Source organism: Nesoenas mayeri (assembly GCF_963082525.1).
Source record: "Nesoenas mayeri genome assembly, chromosome: 17".
NCBI lineage: Eukaryota > Metazoa > Chordata > Aves > Columbiformes > Columbidae > Nesoenas > Nesoenas mayeri.
This window is the reverse complement of record NC_137565.1, coordinates 12,232,012-12,248,324: the sequence shown is the minus strand read 5'-3', so window position 1 is coordinate 12,248,324 and position 16,313 is coordinate 12,232,012. Positions and strand designations below refer to the sequence as shown.

General features: G+C 45.0%; 1 protein-coding gene across 3 annotated transcripts in view; it reads right to left on the bottom strand.

The window, feature by feature from the left end:
- Positions 1–301: 301 nt before the first annotated feature.
- Positions 302–16,313, bottom strand: part of FBXW8 (F-box and WD repeat domain containing 8) — a gene marked incomplete at its 5' end in the record, with an annotated part of 52,206 nt that continues 36,194 nt past the window's right edge. The window contains 4 exons of one of the 3 annotated variants that reach the window (XM_080355092.1): positions 302–1,156; positions 1,855–1,971; positions 3,509–3,682; positions 7,224–7,351. In XM_080355092.1, coding sequence (XP_080211218.1) covers positions 1,012–1,156; positions 1,855–1,971; positions 3,509–3,682; positions 7,224–7,351 — 564 coding nt within the window. In that variant the 3' untranslated portion in view covers positions 302–1,011. Of the gene's footprint in view, positions 1,157–1,854; positions 1,972–3,508; positions 3,683–4,493; positions 5,245–6,695; positions 7,045–7,223; positions 7,352–16,313 lie in introns of those variants that run through there. The other 2 variants (XM_080355094.1, XM_080355093.1) reach the window with 2 other exon arrangements.

Genomic DNA, 16,313 nt, shown 5'->3' with positions numbered 1-16,313 from the left:
AACCAGTAAAACATACCTGTGCAGGACTCGAGCTCTTGTTCGCCAAACTGGCTCTACCTTCATCAGTGCAACCTGGGTTTCATTTTCTGCTTCATGACACCTATATGATAAATTCCCAGCTCCAAAGTGAGGACAGTGTCAGAAACTCAAGTCCCAGCCACCTGGTGCTGTGAAAGGGCACGATCCAGCAAAAACACACCTGACAACTAACCTGAGACATAACAGCCTCTTGTTTCAGTGCACAGGGGCTAGTTCAGCCTATAAGACTTATGGACAAAAAAGCCACAAACACACACACACGTACAATTAGAAAACATTTAATCTGTATTTTTAGAGATTTACAAAAATAATTTATTTTAAAATCATTTTGATCCATGTGGCCTGCTGAGCTTCCACGTGCCCAGCCTGGCCGAGGCCAAGCTTCCCTCTCTCCACCACCCTCTCCTCTCCCAACCCTCTTGGTCCTGTTCCTAGACACATCCTGATCCAAGGAAAAGAAGAATGAGCAGCTCATTAGAAGGAAAGAAGTTTCAAACATGCGGCTCAGCAAGATGCGGTTTCCAAGTCCTGGGTGGTTTTTTCCCCTCTCAGAACAGGCATGAGCTCCTCAACGTGCTCCCATCACTTCAGCACTTTGCCACTCGGGGCTCTCGCTTCCCAATTGTGTCCTCGGCCACGATGGGACCAGCAGCGTTTGTCCCACGAGCAGCAGGAAGAACGTTTTCATTGACACTGAAACATACCGTTCCCCTTCTCTCTTCAGCCTCTCCGTTCCACCACAGCGGACTTCTGAACATTTGCGCAGCAACATATTTCAGTGCTGTGCCCGAGGGCAGCCATCCTCTCCGTTCTGCTTTACGTCCCCACGTTTTCGGCCAACGCTCAGCCCATTTGATGTGCCTGCAGCTAATGCCACCTTTTCAGCGCTTGTCCCTTGCGGAACTTCTTGTGGCCGCTGGTCAGGTACTTGGCAGAGGGGCTGGACCACAGGAGCCAAGCGAAGCGGGTTCCCTAAATGTTATCGTAGGGAACGGCGAGGCCAACGTTGTAGTTGTAACCAGTCACTTCATCGTAGGACGAGCGGCAAATCGGAATGACGCTTTCCACAGCCAGCTGGTCCACCGAGAAGTCATAGGCGTAAATGATCCCTCGGTGCCTGTACGAAACACAACCAGGGCACAACATTTTACCTTAATTATATATTTCAACGAAGGACACTAACAAAGTTAGAGATTGTCATAAAGGATCAAAATTCGACGCTTCAGCAGCTGAATATAAAAACCCTTCTGCGCTAGGGCTGTCTGTGCAGTTTGAACAGGAAAAGCTCCCTCCTGCCTCCTTCCAGGGATCCCATCGGGCCCTGGAAATGAACACAACAGTGAATCATTCACTTTAGCGCTGCCGAGATGTGACTGTCATCAGCTGAGACATCTCTAGTCTATTCAGGAAGGGGAAGATACGTATATTGTAGTCTGATAGTTCAATTAGAGATGTTAACAGCCACCCGAGATGCAAATACCACAATGTGGAGTTTAAACACCAGTGGTTTTCGTTTAGGAGGAGATATCACTACTAATAATTAAAGCAAGGAAAGGGCTGTGTTCCCTCTCTGGCTTCAGTGTCCTTTATATCACCATGCTGAAAAAGAAATGATTTTTTTGGTGCTCAGAAGAAAATCAAGAGTCAATCCACTGATGGTTTTGAAAGCCTTTTGTTTAACCTTTTTTTATCTTTTAGATGCTATACCTTCTCTATTACCGCTCTGGATCATGACTCAGGTGTCATTTAAAAATATGTAACAGAGCAGATCTTCACAGAGCCAAAAATCCTGCCCTTTGGCGCGGGTTCACTCACTTGCGGTGCGCGGTAAGGTCGTCGTCCGTGATGCTGCCGCCCCGGGGGCTTTTCTCATCAGGGATGTTTGCGGTGATGAGGCTGTGAGAATTAAACCAGACGTGGCGGACTGGATGCCTGAAAAATAACCCACAGCACTGGGTGAGATGCCACCTGCGTTAGGCTCCTACAGGGCAAGTGCAGGAAAGGAATAGCTCTGGATTAAAGAAGAAATAATATAAATCAGCGGCCTCTCTATGGAAAGAGACTGAGAACATGCACCTTCGGCTCTTCCCCTGTGTGGAGCAGATATCTGGAGCTTTTATCCCCATCTAGTGGGCTCTTACCAGAACACACGTGGAGGCCAGAAAATTGGCAGCACATGAGCTGTAAGAGATGCAGGTCTGTTCTTCTTTTCTTTTCCTCTCACTGGTAAATAAACTAACGCTGAACCATGTTAACAGGATTTCCTGTTCAAGTAGCAGTAACTTATCTTCTCAGATTACGACAGCTCATCTCCCTGACCCTAACGTGTCTCCTGTCACCTCCCTTGGCTTCTGCCCTTGCTTTCCATCCACAACACGGGGCTGTGGGCACAGATAACACCACACACACCTTATCTCTGGAGGCCTTTTTGATTGAAGTGATCCCTCCTGATTCCTGTATAGATTAAACAGTATTTTAAACGCTTAATCTAATGATTTCACTTTTAGTACACCCCCAAAGCTCAGCAGACCTGCTCTCCTCCTTGGCACGCTCATTAGTGCTGCTCCAGGAGGTAATCAATGCAATATTGTCCTTAATGCATCAGCTGCATCACAACAGGCTTTATAATTCACAGGGTCAAAAGAGAAGGAGATACCTGCTATTAATCAATGCCAAATCCAACTTGAACTTCTCTGACTGTAAATGCCTCATCTAGCTACTCTTTGGGGAAAATGCATTAAGAAAAAAATCAGGATTTATCTCAGCATTTTATTAAGTATCACTCAGACTTACAAGGGGCTAAATCCTTCATTTATTCGAAGTTGACTCCCTGGGAATTTTCCCTTGAAATAATAATTTGGCTGTAGCAACCAACAGTTCTCTGCAACTCCAGGATCCTGATCGCTGTTTGTACTTTCAGTGCTGTACCGCTCGTGCTTTCGGAACAAACTGGTATTTCAATACTTCAGTGAGCGTCAGTACCAACCCGGCTCTGCCCGTCCCTGCGCAGGGAACGCGAGTACGAGCTGAACAGAAACGCAGGTATCGTGTGAGGATACAGCAAACGGAGAGAACCAGAACCAGCTGCTCCGAAGGCAGCAGCCAGTAGTGTGGCATTTAAAATCCAAGGTTTGATAAAGTAAATACTGCTTGGGGATGGGCCAGGGAGAAGATACTAATGGAAAACCCAGGGGAAAGCATTTCCACGCTCCCTTAGGCCAACCAAAGCGCTATTTTAAGTAATGAGTAAAAAGCTACGTTAGCTAAAGGGCACACAAAGAACCAGGCGCAGGACTCCAGGTGGGGAGACAATCTGTTCCCAAATCACAGGAAAACAAACAGAACTCTCAGAAGCTTTAGCCACGGGCACATTCTCATTTTGGTGGTGGATCATCCCATTCCCGTGTCCTTCCAGTTGGCCAGACCCAATCAACACCTTCGCAATAAGACCCCAAAAGGATTAAATTACCTGGCGTGCATTTCCCAGAGCTTGGTGCCCATGCGCTGGTCCCAGACGCACACCAAGCCCTCTTCTCCTCCGCTGACGATCTTCCAGTCGTCCATCTGCACCGCGGACACTCCTAACTGGTGGGCATAGATGGAGCACAAGGACTCGCTTCTGCGGAGATCGAACACCCTGATCCTAAGGGAAAGACAGCGAGGAACAGATAAAAGCAGCTGTGGATCTACAGGCTGGGGGCACCAAGAGCATCAATACTTGTGGGGTCATGACAATGCAGGATACCAGGAGTCCCACGGCCACCACCAGGACAGAAATCCAACAGGGTTGACGCTGTTCCACCACCAAGTATTCACACTGATGTCTATTATGGAAGATCTTTTGAGGCAGAGTTTTCACGCCATACAGGACATCTCTGTCTCTTTATTAAGTCCAAGGTGATATAAACTGCAAGTGAAATTTGGAGACAGCTCTTCTCTCTCTGCCTCCCCAAGCATCAGCGGTGCTGAGAGGTATACAGGACAGTGTTTTGGGGCCAACGCTAACTCGTCCTACCTCTGGATACTGGACTCATGGCCACTATGGCCTAGGGGTAATAACACTGAGGATCAAGGAAAGAATTACTATTACAAAGATTGATGAGGAGACTAAATGTGAGCAATTCAAGAGACAAGTCTAGGAAATCATAGGTTTATATGCTTGAGTTATTCACCAATATTGAAACAAATCTATCCACAAGCACCCAGCAACCAGTATCTCTTCTGAAAAGCCTTCGAAAACACGACCAGTGACTGTGGGCAGCTTTTAGGTATGTCAGATGTTCCAGAGATCATCGATCGCTCAGTCAAGGCATTTTGAAGAGAAATGGATCAAAAACCAGGCTATGTTTAATGAAGCAGAACTGTAGAAAAGGAGCTTAGATTCCAACCACTGCACCAAGCCCACAGAAACAGCTAAAGCTGATGGTGTTAAGTTTTAAATCCAGTACATATCACAAAGGAGTATGGGTTTTGATCCTTTTATGTCAAGGTAAAGCAAAGTACATGAGTGAATTACAGAAAAATGCAGCGAGTGAAAACAAAAGTAAAGGGAAAATACTGATCTCAGATTTGAAAAGAAGCCAGAGAAGTTCCTCCCAGCGGATGGCTATCAAGAATAAATCCACCAAGTACACATTAATTCCAGAAAAAGCCAAAACACACGTGTTCCAACACATCAACTGTACTTTATTCCGTAACCCTGCCATGATCCTAACAGTGCTGCGACTCTCTCCTTTTCCGTTCTCACGTGGAAATTGCATCATATGATTTTACAAATAACACACTGAAATAAAAGGCAGCGCAACAGTCCAAAACTCCAGCACGGCAACATCTGACATGCAGAACATGCTGAAGGGAGCGAGAAGCACACGTTGTGTGGCTCTGCGGCCGCCCGCTGGAAAACCCAACAGTCGCTGATGGCGAAAAGAACTTCTGGCTTTCTCCACCTCCAGCGGAGAGCAGCTTTGGCTCTGTATTAGAGCTGTGCTTTGGGTAAGGATGGGGGATTTTGGAAGTGTTCACACCCAGCGCTCTCCCTGTCTTCCCGCATGTGTTCTGCACGGAAATCAAAGCCTCTGCTGTTCGCAAGCACAGTTGGAAACGAAGATCTGATCGTGTCCTGGTTATTTCATTAGCGAGGGCCCAGGTTTCAGGCAGGTGGCCATTCTGGCACACTCTGGGAAGCACTTGAGTAGTTTAGATGTGCTTTATTAAAGAAAAAAAAACAAAAACAAAAGGAAAAGCATTTTGCAAATCTAATGGGATGCTCTAATGCGGACCTGGCATGGCCCAAACCTCCCGCCTCAACAGCTGGGCTCAGCGGGAGCGCGTCGCATCCATCCCAGCTCGAGGAGCCACAAGGAAGGTGTTCTCATGACCGGGCTTTGCCTCTCCTGTCAGATTACCTTACAACACTCACTCGCCTTAAGGAGAGCATGAAATACATGTTTTGATCTGCATCCTTCAGCGATTACACACACTGGGTTTGCCATATGTTTGCTTTCCCAGCGCTGGCCTCAGGTTCCACCAAGAAACTGGGTGCTGGTGTGTGGTGCACCAGCTCACGCTCCCCGTTACCAGATGTCCCGCCAATGCAGAGCGCAGCTTAGTGACCAAACCCACCAGTGATGCTTCAGGGGGATTTTCTGATGGAAAGACAGGTTTTACAGGTTCTACCCAAAGTATTTTATGAGTGTTACTTCTCAAAATCATGTCGTTGAATAAAAGAATAGCATATAGTAGTATAAATGGTGAAATTGCTGTATTTAACTCAAGCAATACGTCTTCCCAAGGCCACTGTTTTGTACACTTGCTCCGTAATACGGCTACATGTGTTCCAGCCCCATCCCATGTATGGGTGCCGTTGGTGCAGCACCACACAAGAAACCAACCTCTGAGGCACCATAGTCTTGCCTTCTGATGCCAAACTTATCTGCCGGACTATTGATTTCCAGCTTCTTGCTATTTTAGTGATGGGCAACCCCTTGAACTCAGGTTTGTGCTTGAGCTGAAAACCCGAAAAGCTTTTTGGAGGGGAAAGGGCACAAACGTTTACTCTGGTATGGAGTAGATTTCAATATTACTTAAGGGTTATCAACTTTATCTCTCTCCAGTCATTGTGCAAGAGATCAAAACTGGAGGTAGTTTTACCAGGGTGCTTTGGAAAATCAATTATCTACTTTTTAGGGGAAAAAAAAACTGCCAAGGATTCAACCAGACGTCTCAAACTTCAGATATTTCCTTTATCCTCTTTGCTGAGGAAGCGTGAGGTTTGCTTGCGCTACCTATTCACCGAGAAGGGAAAAAAAAAGGAGCTGTTTGACAAAATAATCATTTTTGCAAGCTGCCGCGCTGGCGGGACAGAGGCCTGGGATTTGGCAAAGGGAAATACCCGCCTCACAATCTGATCCCCACCGCCACACCAGACCAACCACCTGCAGCCCGCTGCCCAGCGGAGGGGGAAGGAACCGGGAGCCATTAGGGGTTGGCTCCTCGCCACCCCACGTCTCCTTTGGTGCACTGGATCAGAACCCGCAAACAACCAGCCAACAAAAAAAGAAGAGAAAGCTAAAAATTGGACTCAAAGGGTCTTTTTAAGCACTTTAATCCTTTCGCGCTGGCTGTTCCCAGCGCGTCCGTTCCTGGCACCAGATATTGTGCTGGGAAAATCCTACTCCCCAAGCCAAGGAGTTAAAGAGAAAGCTGCTAATCAGCTAAATAGAAGCTGGAATCTGTTCATATGAAAGTCTCTTTTTTTTGTCACCTGAGGGACATCACAGTGTTCCGAAATACACTCTTGACATCATTTGGCAGCCGGACCCATCTCATCCTACATCATTCATCCCTTAGGTTATTTTTTTAATATCAGAAAGTGAGCTTTTAAATGCCAAACTAATTTTGCGGGTGGTGGTGGGGAAGTGGAAGATATTCCAAGTGGTCTCGCTGGGCTGTACACCAACTGTGTCCACCAAATGGCTTAAAAAGAAAGTCTTCCCATGGAGCTTTCTGAAACAAAGCAAACTGGCAGCCACATCCAACTATTACCTAATAGTTTGATCCTGAAGTTCACGCAGGCTGCATTTGAAGCATTAGAGGAGAAACAAATTCAAGCAGGTCCAGATGTAGGACAGCAGGACAAGAAGGAAGCTAATTGAGGATGGGTTACAGCTCTTGGTTGTACCTACCTTCTGTCTTTATTGCCCGAAACGAGCATGTTTGGAGGACTGTTCTGGAGGTTGACACACGTAAAGTCACCTATGGAGTTGCCCATCTTCTTCAGACACTGACTTGTTTCCAGATCGTAAAGAAGAATCTGGCAGAAAGAGAATAAACAGCGGCTAATGTAACGTGAGCACAACCACCACGCTCTGCTGCAGCATAAAGCGGAGCAGAGAGGGTTTGCAGGACTCGTTTCTCAATGTGCTAATCCACAACCAAGATACAGATGAATCCTTATTAAGAAGGGCAACAACGCCCTCAGAAATAAGGAAACCAAGTTTCGGGATGGAATCCATCCAGAAGCAGGGACGTGACGTTCCTGCCAACCAGCATCGGACAGGTACAGCTCCCGGTCAAACCTTTGAAGGCTTACGTGGAAAAGCAAATAGTTCCCACATTGATTTTAATATCTAAAATAGGAAAAGCAAACAACCACCACGTAGCAGGTTTAGGCAGATGGACTGTGCGAGACAGATTCAATCAAATAAGCAAAAAAACAGCCGAGCAGAACTGAGTCAGCGCTGACAGGCCCTGCTGATCGCTCCTCTGCCGATCCCGCGGCGGAGACAGATGAAGGGAAACGCTACGTTACATCTGAAGTGGCAGCTCAGATGGGAAAGGAATAAAAACAACTCTTATTTTAAGTAACATCCAAGATGATTCGACCAGAGACTGGAAGAGAGGGATGAGTCGTTTCCGTCTGCTCACCCTGCTCCGCTCGGTGCAGCAATCGCTTTCATCGCCTTCCCTGTCTGTCCTGTGCGGCCAGATGAAATTTATCTACTTGGGCCTTTCGATTTAGGAAAGGAGGTATTTTTAGAAATAGAAAAATGTGCTGGTCAAAGCCCAGTGGAGCTCAGCACATCACCTGCTCTTACATAACTTTACAAACTTTATTCAATTTCATGGTGATGCTTCTTTAATTTAAAGGAAATCTATGACCGTGAACAGAGGAACAGTAGCTAAAACATCAGAAAAAAACCTTATGGCTTCCATGGCAACATCGGCATTGGGTTAATTTCTTAATTTCTACTGTTCTAATTATATCCCCATGCAGCTTAATAAATACGACGCTATGTGTACATATTATTTAAGCATTTGCCAGTCCAGCGCCGGCGATGCTGCCTGGCCTTTTATTTAGCTATCTGTGCAATTTTAATAAGCATGTGAAAGGCCGAATTAAGAGAGCAGGAGGGGATCATTTTGTGATGGGTGCCTCTAGGCAACAAAAGTGAAGCTTTAAAAACCTCTAGGAATACTGCAAAGAAAGGCAGAGAATTTGCAGGTTTCCTCCACTTGCCATTTCACCCAACGAAAGAGCAGGTTTTATTGAGCCATATTATCAACTCCCTACTAAAATCAACACCTCCTCAGTTGTCTATAATATTTACAATTCCCCAACTCTTTCCCAGCCTTGTCTTTGTGACGCTATCTGCCTCAAACACCTTTAAAATATAACTTTCCATGCTTTAGACCAAAAACCCCAAAGCAATTTCACCCAAGCTCTGTAGAGCAAGGAAGACTCTATTTTTGCACAGAGACTTAAGTTGCTAAAAAATGAATTTAAGCTTCTACACCTTTAAAAAGTCGCTACAAACTGCATGAAAACGTTGGTCTTCAAGGTAAAGACCAATTTACAGCCTGTTCGCACTTGCGGCGCAGCTTCCAACAGCTCACGAACCAAACCCAGAGATAATGACGTTCTGGCAAAGGTACTTTGCACAGTTTTCCATGCAAAGGAAATTAATTTCTGTGCCTGGCAACTGAATTTCTCCTTGGAAAGTTCTGAACAAAAGACAAAGTCAATAAACTGCTGAATTCAACTTGGGAACAATGAAGGATCGGGTCCCAGTCGGGGTTCTGAACCAGCCCTGGGGCAAGTGCTTCTTCCAGCCCCCCTGGGGCTAATGCTTCAAGTGAACATCCATAAACTATTCATTTATCTAAACGTCCAGAGCTCCCATCTATCCTATAAACATATGATACATACTTGAAAATTCAGTTATGGCCATGAAAGACTAGAATGAAAAATTGCTTCCCCTATTTTGCAGCAACAGTATTTAAAGATTCCCTTGTTTTACACATTGTCCTGTTTGCAGTCTTGATTTTAGACCTGTAGGCAGCGCCAGCTGAAAAATTATGCATTTCTCCTCCAACTGGCCACCAATTTAAAGTGTTTGTGTCTAAGAGAATCCGTAAACAATAAAAGTTCAGATACACAAAACTGGAAGAAAAGCTTTTCCCTCTTATCTTCTCCTACTCCCTTCTCCCTTCTTCATTTTTTTAAAGATCCTTGAGTTGGTTTTGGGTTTTAATTTTATAACGCATAGGTGTATTTCTAGCCAATTAGCCATATCATTGCAAGAATGATTGTCTTTGCGATTCGCAGTATCTGGGTTTTACCCATCTTTAAACTCTCCTTCTGTCTTGAGCAATTTTATGGTCTTGCAAATGAATTTCCAAACCTCATCCTGACAAACCGACAGGTAAAGAAACAGAAGGACCTCAGAATGCTTTTTTAAGGCTGAATAATAATTTCTGGAAGACAGGGGTTTTAAAAGCATTCTGATGACAATTATGGAGTTGCTTCTGATGAGCTCTCCTATCACATCCCAAGGCAACCAGGATTTTCTTTACAAAGGCCAAGGGAAAAGAATAAAAATATCTGGTCAATAGGGACTTGAAATAAGGGCCTGTATGTGAAAGGGCAGATAAAGCGTAAGATCTTGAGGAGGTTTATAATCCTATAATGCACACTGCAAAGGGATTACCCTTTTAAAGATATTTATAATCCTATAATGGACACCCAAGACCAGTGACCTAATAGGTACAGAACTGAAGGTAAGTGAACCAAGAGCATTTGGGTGTGAAATGAAGTGCCCTGGGATGACACACTAACGAGCATCCCTTCCCCCAAGCACTAAATACCTCGTGCAGATGTACCAGGACCTAACGCACAAAACAAAAAGCGTTACCTATTAACATTGTTCAAACGAAAAAGTCTTAAGTTATTGGACGGGAGCCAAGCAATCTCCCAGAATGCTTAATAATTCAACAAGCCAGAAATAGCCAGAGTACCTTTACCATTATGTTTAGTTAAAGACCACAGAGATTAGAAAACACATTATCCATCTCAGAGGTGGTTCTTTCCATGTTACAAGTCCCTTAACGACCTTTACCATCTCTCCCTCTCTCTTTTAATAAGGCTGAGCAAATGGGACTTCATTTTATCCGATTGCCACAGACTAGTGGTATTAATTATTCATGCTTATACTCTCTCTTTTGTTAAGGCAGTGCATTAGACTAATTTCCCTCTTTACTGGGCAAGTTGGGCCAGTCTCAACCTGTGGCCATTGTTCTGGGCGAGATGCACTGAGAAGCTGGTGCGCTGATGAGAGCGGGCAGAGGAAAAAAGGACAAGTTACTGTACTTGAGGAAATGGCAGAGCAGCGGGTACCAGGAACTCTCTTTAAATGCTGTCCAAGAAGACTAAATTAATTCACAAAGAATCAAAATCTCTGTAGACAGAATAGCGAAGCTGGGAACTTTGTTACATCTTGCTGCTAAGCGAGGTCAAGTGTGGACGATGTGCTCTGGTTGAGACACTTCCAAGAAAAACCAAGGAATGGAAGGCAATGCTGTTGATGGAACTCGTCCATGCGCGTCCAAGACGCCAGCAGGTGCTCCGGGATCCTGCGTAGTCGGAGATGTCTTTTTTGGATGGGACATTAAAACAACAAATCCCCAAGCACTTGTTATCCAAGAGCCTGTGGTGCTTTCAACAAGAGCAGGGGTGTACAAACCACCGTCCTGGCGGGAAGCCAGCGGCAACGGCTCCGTGAAACGGCGACTCTCCCTCCGCCATCGCGTTTCTGCTTCTTGTCACAAGTTACCACATCGCACAGCTGGTGAAAGCTGGGTTCTCTCTCAGAACTGGGCGAAGCAGTCTGTATATATAGTGTATTTAGTTATTATTTAGATGAAGTGTTGAACGGAGCATCATAAATATCAGTGAAAAGTACACTGTAAAACCACACGCAAACCCTACATCCTTCTCCTTACTGAATGACGCACAGGATACATTCAAGAATGCCTTTCTCATAAAGAACCATCTAAGACAGAGGTTTCTAACCATCATTTTACAGAATCACAAAATCGACTGGGTTGGAAAAGCCCTCAGAGATCATAAAGTCCAACTCCTGGTCCAACTCCAGCCCATTGACTAGATCATGGCACTGAGTGCCATGTCCAATCTCAGGTTAAAAACCTCCAGGGCCGGTGAGTCCAGCACCTCCCTGGGCAGCCATTCCAATGCCTGACCACTCTCTCTGGAAATAATTTCTTTCTAATATCCAGCCTAAATTTCCCCTGGCAGAGTTGAAGCCCATGGCCCCTTGTCCTATTGCTGATGCCTGGGAGAAGAGCCCAATCCCCACCTGGCTAGAACTGCCCTTCAGGTAGTTGTAGAGAGTGCTGAGCTCACCTCTGAGCCTCCTCTTCTCCAGACTGAACAAGCCCAGCTCCCTCAGCCTCTCCCCAAAGGGCTTGTGTTCCAGTCCCTTCCCCAGTCTTGTTGCTCTTCTCTGGACTCCAGCACTTCAATCTCTTTCCTGAGCTGAGGGGCCCAGAACTGAACACAACACTCCAGATGTGGCCTCCTCAATGCAGAGCACAGGGGAAGGATCACTGCCCTTGTCCTGCTGACCACGCTGGTTTGGATACAGGACAGGACACCATTGGCCTTCTTGGCCACCTGGGCACAGTGTTGGCTCATGTTGAGCTTCCTGTCCATTAGTCCCCCAGGTCCCTTTCTGCCTGACTGCTCTCCAGCCACTCTGCACCCAGCCTGGAGCGCTGCAGGGGGGTGTTGTGGGTGTTGTTTTAGAGACAGAGGATCAGAACAAACAAAACCAAGTTGCTCAAAGAGTCAGAGGAACAAGCAGGAAAACCAGGAACAGAATTTGCATTTATTTTCAGATTATGTTTCTCCCCCTTTCCTTCTGCCAACTAGAAGCAGCGTTGCCCGAACGCACCCAAACATTGCCGACAAAAGAGAGGGTTGTGAAATTTCAAGCCCACCATGAATACAAAGGGATCTGGCTTTTGCTCAGGTCAAAACCATTCAATTCAATGTAGATACACTATCTACAAAAGCAAGAGGGGTATTTCATATGCACTTGCGGCAGAAGTCATCAAATTAAGCACAACATATGGCACACACTAGTGCAATTTTGAATTTTATTTCTAAAGGGATGTGGAAAAAGAATATTTTCCAAGTTTACAAGCCTCGGGGGCACAGTTTCCCAGTGCAAATGTATTGAATTGCCTACTGTAAATATGGCACATAACACTGCAACAACAACAACAACAAAATTTTACTAGTAACAAATGCAAGGTCAGCATATTGATACTTGCACACAGAGATAAGTGTTCTGGCTCCATAAATTTGAAGATGAGCTAAGATTTAAAAGGAGCAGCTGAGAGAGACAGACAGACAAGCAGAGAGAAAGAAAAAGAGTAAATCAAACACAAAACAGCCAGTAAAAAAAAAAACCTAGAGAAAAGCAGTTAATATACATGAATAATGGATGTTTGATTTAAAAGCAGTTTACTCCAATATGATGTAATTTTTGACAATCAGCCAGAGAGACTATTTTGCAAGTTCTTGCCAGATATAAGTCATTGTGTAAAGCTGGTAACACGACTGTTTCTCCAAGCATGTGGAAAATTGACTTTCATGCCATCCTAAAGGTGACTTGACGCTGGCAAACGAGAACTCGGATTATTTCGCAGGCATTGAGCTGCACCAAGCGGCCTCGAGCAATGCTGAAAGACCCGCTGCAAAAATAACCGTATAAACAGCTTGCAGCCAATCCAGCAGCAAAAAATCCCAGCGATACTCACGATTTGCGCCTCCAAACGTCCACCCCTGCTGTAAAAGTTGGATGTGATGCTGAAGACAAGTGGAGTTTGGTTTTTCCTTGAACGTTTTCGTTTCACTGGAGTCAAAAAGGAAGAGTCCAAGCTGGCAGGGGGAAGAAGAGCCAAGCGCGGTGCAGGTTCTGCCAAGGCACCTGCAATCCGCGCGGTTCCAGCCCTGGGGGCTCTGCCAGCGGCCGTGGCTCTGCCAGCCCCACGGGGACGGGGACAGACTGTGCTGGGACCTGGAACCAGGACCCGCCGCTCAAGGCTGATGGAAACATACTGGTATCCAGAGATGAAAGGATATTGTGTTTATCCACTGATAAACATCACTGTGCCTGGAGCACAAGTGTGATGGGAGCGGCTGAGGGAGCTGGGGGTTCAGCTGGAGAACAGGAGCTGAGGGGAGACCTTATCTGTCTACAACTGCCTGAAAGGAGCTTGCAGCGTGGAGGGTGCTGGTCTCTTCTCCCAAGAAGAAAGTGATAGGACCAGAGGAAATGGCCTCAAGTTGCGCCAGGGGAGGCTGAGGTTGGATGTGGGGAACAATTTCTTCCCCAAAGGGCTGTGGGGCATTGGAACAGGCTGCCCAGGGCAGTGCTGGAGTCACCATCCCTGGAGGGCTGGACAGACGGACATGAGGTTCTCAGGACAAGGGTTGGGTTATGGTTGGACCCGATGATCCCGAGGGTCTCTTTCAACTGAAATGATTCTATGACTCTATGAAACACCTGCTCACTAAAGAATAAGTCGTAAGCCAAAAAACCCATACTTGCCCTAACCTAAGGACAGGACAGGTAAAAGGAAGGTGGGGTAGTTTTTAAAGTGGAATAAATTCTCTTGGTCTCACAGACTATCACCTTGAATTCTCAAGGCACATTCTAGTAACTACATTTTCAAAACCTGAGACACTTACCTAAGCAGTTGTGCCAATTCTGAGGTATTCATATTAATGTCCAAACAGGTAAAAAAAGGCAGAACGCCATTAACATTAGCCAATACAAAAGGGATCCTTATATCTATATATCTATATCTATATTTTTTTAACTTGCAAAATACTTTTCATAATTTACAAACATAAAAAATCCCAAATGGATGATGGTTACTTTTCAGCAAGGGAGGGGTTAACCAGTACATCAGGCAAGGAAAACTTGCGGTGTCTCTGCTGAACTGTATTTGTTTCAGTGCCTGACCATAAAATTTACACAGTTCAGATCCTCATAAAGAGTTCTGTCTCTCACACGTGCCACCAAAGAGTTTATAAAGAAAAAGGTATTTAAACCACCCTTCACCTCCAAAGATCTGCTAAGACTCCACAGTCCTATAGCTCCCCAAAGAGAAACGTTTGGCTAAGTCCCAGATGTTCAAATTCAGCCATTGGTAAGACCTGCCCTCCTACTAGTGTGAAAACAAGAGCACATCAAGATGAATTTAATGCAAACTCAATCATTTGCGAGGGCCGCAGTGGTTAACAAAACTGAAAACACACTCCCATTGCTTAAATAAGAAAAATCAAGATTAAAGTATTTGAAGTCTTTGGAACTCTATGAGAACTGGAGATATTACAACAGCAGAAAAGACAACACAAGTTCACCAGCTAAAAAAGAGGAGGATTTTAGTTAAAGTAAGGTGCACGAAAGATGTAGTGGCTTATATAAAGTAGCTATGACCTAAATACATCATCCAAGAGAGACTGTAGAGTATGAAATGCAATTTAAATGATTATTTAATTTTTTTTTTCAGTTAATATTAGCTCATAACATCCATTTCAAGTGGTTAATTCTACTGGATATGCTCACATTAGCAAGCAGTTGAAGAACTCCGTGGAAACATTAAATACGGGGCAAAACGAGGCAGTATTTCAACTGTTGATGAGAAGGGATGGGTGATGCTGAACGACATTTCATCAAGGACAAGCCAATCGCCAGCTCAAAACAGATGAAAAGGCGACAGCATAACAAACAACTCCCAAGACATTGGAACTCAACATATTTAACCTCTTTCTGTGTTGGAAGCTCTAAAAACCACCACTGTCCCTTTGCTCCTTTCTTCCCCATCTGTCTGTTCTGACGTAAGGTTCAAATTCACGCCCAAAGCAACTAAAACCACAGACGTACCCTGAACAGTGTCTTATAATTCACGTAGTACATAAAGAACTATTTATTTGGTGGGAAAAAACCCAAACAAATCCTCTTGTGTTGATTATCTTCTATCACTAAGAGCTCATGAATACATTATTTCAACTACATTTTGAAATATTCTCTTACCCCCAAGAGAATAAAGCACCTATACATTTCAGAGAATAATCCACAAGCAGGAGAGTGCTCACCTGAAGCTACAGCAGGTGACCAGACTGACTTGATAGCAGACAGGCCATTCAGAGCAGCTTATAAATATACCAACTATGAGTAAAGCTTCCATCAGATCCCACCATCAGTGAGATTACTGCATCAGAAACCAGACGACGTTAATCCTCACGCTTACAGTGCTACCTGCTCAAGAGGTTTATACCCTGACATGAAGAGGACCAAAGCCAGCCCTCGTTTAAATCTGCGGATTTAATTCTACGTACGACGCTCAAACTCAAAATGTGAATGCCGAGACTTTGCGATGCTGCTGCAGTGTCGGGATCACGGGTCTCCCAACCACTTGACACAATAATACGCTGCTCATTAGACACCGTCCTTCAAGGTATGTTCGCCGGACGCCACGAGCATTGATTTAGGCTGAAAGGCAAAGCCAGCGCGAGGGTTGTCCCTGTGGGTCATTATCTGGTCTATATTATTAGCTACATATGACCCTCAATGAGAAGATAGACCTCAGCATTTCAATAATTTGGAATTTACGGAAGATGGTACATTCCACGTTGAGTTAATACAGTTGAAATAACCCTTACTAAAGAAACTTCTCTTAGCTTAACATAAAGAATTCCAAGAGCACTAAACGAACTTTCAACAAACAGCATCACGCTTGTGCTGTTTGATGCTTAATGAAGCTGAACTTCTCACAGATGAAGCATTTATATTCTCCCCTCTCTCCTGCACCGATGTCTGTCTAACAACAGGCAAGTCTAAGAAACCGATTTGATGTTTTTCTCCTCTTCAACATAAAAGTTCCTACAAAATTTATGCCTC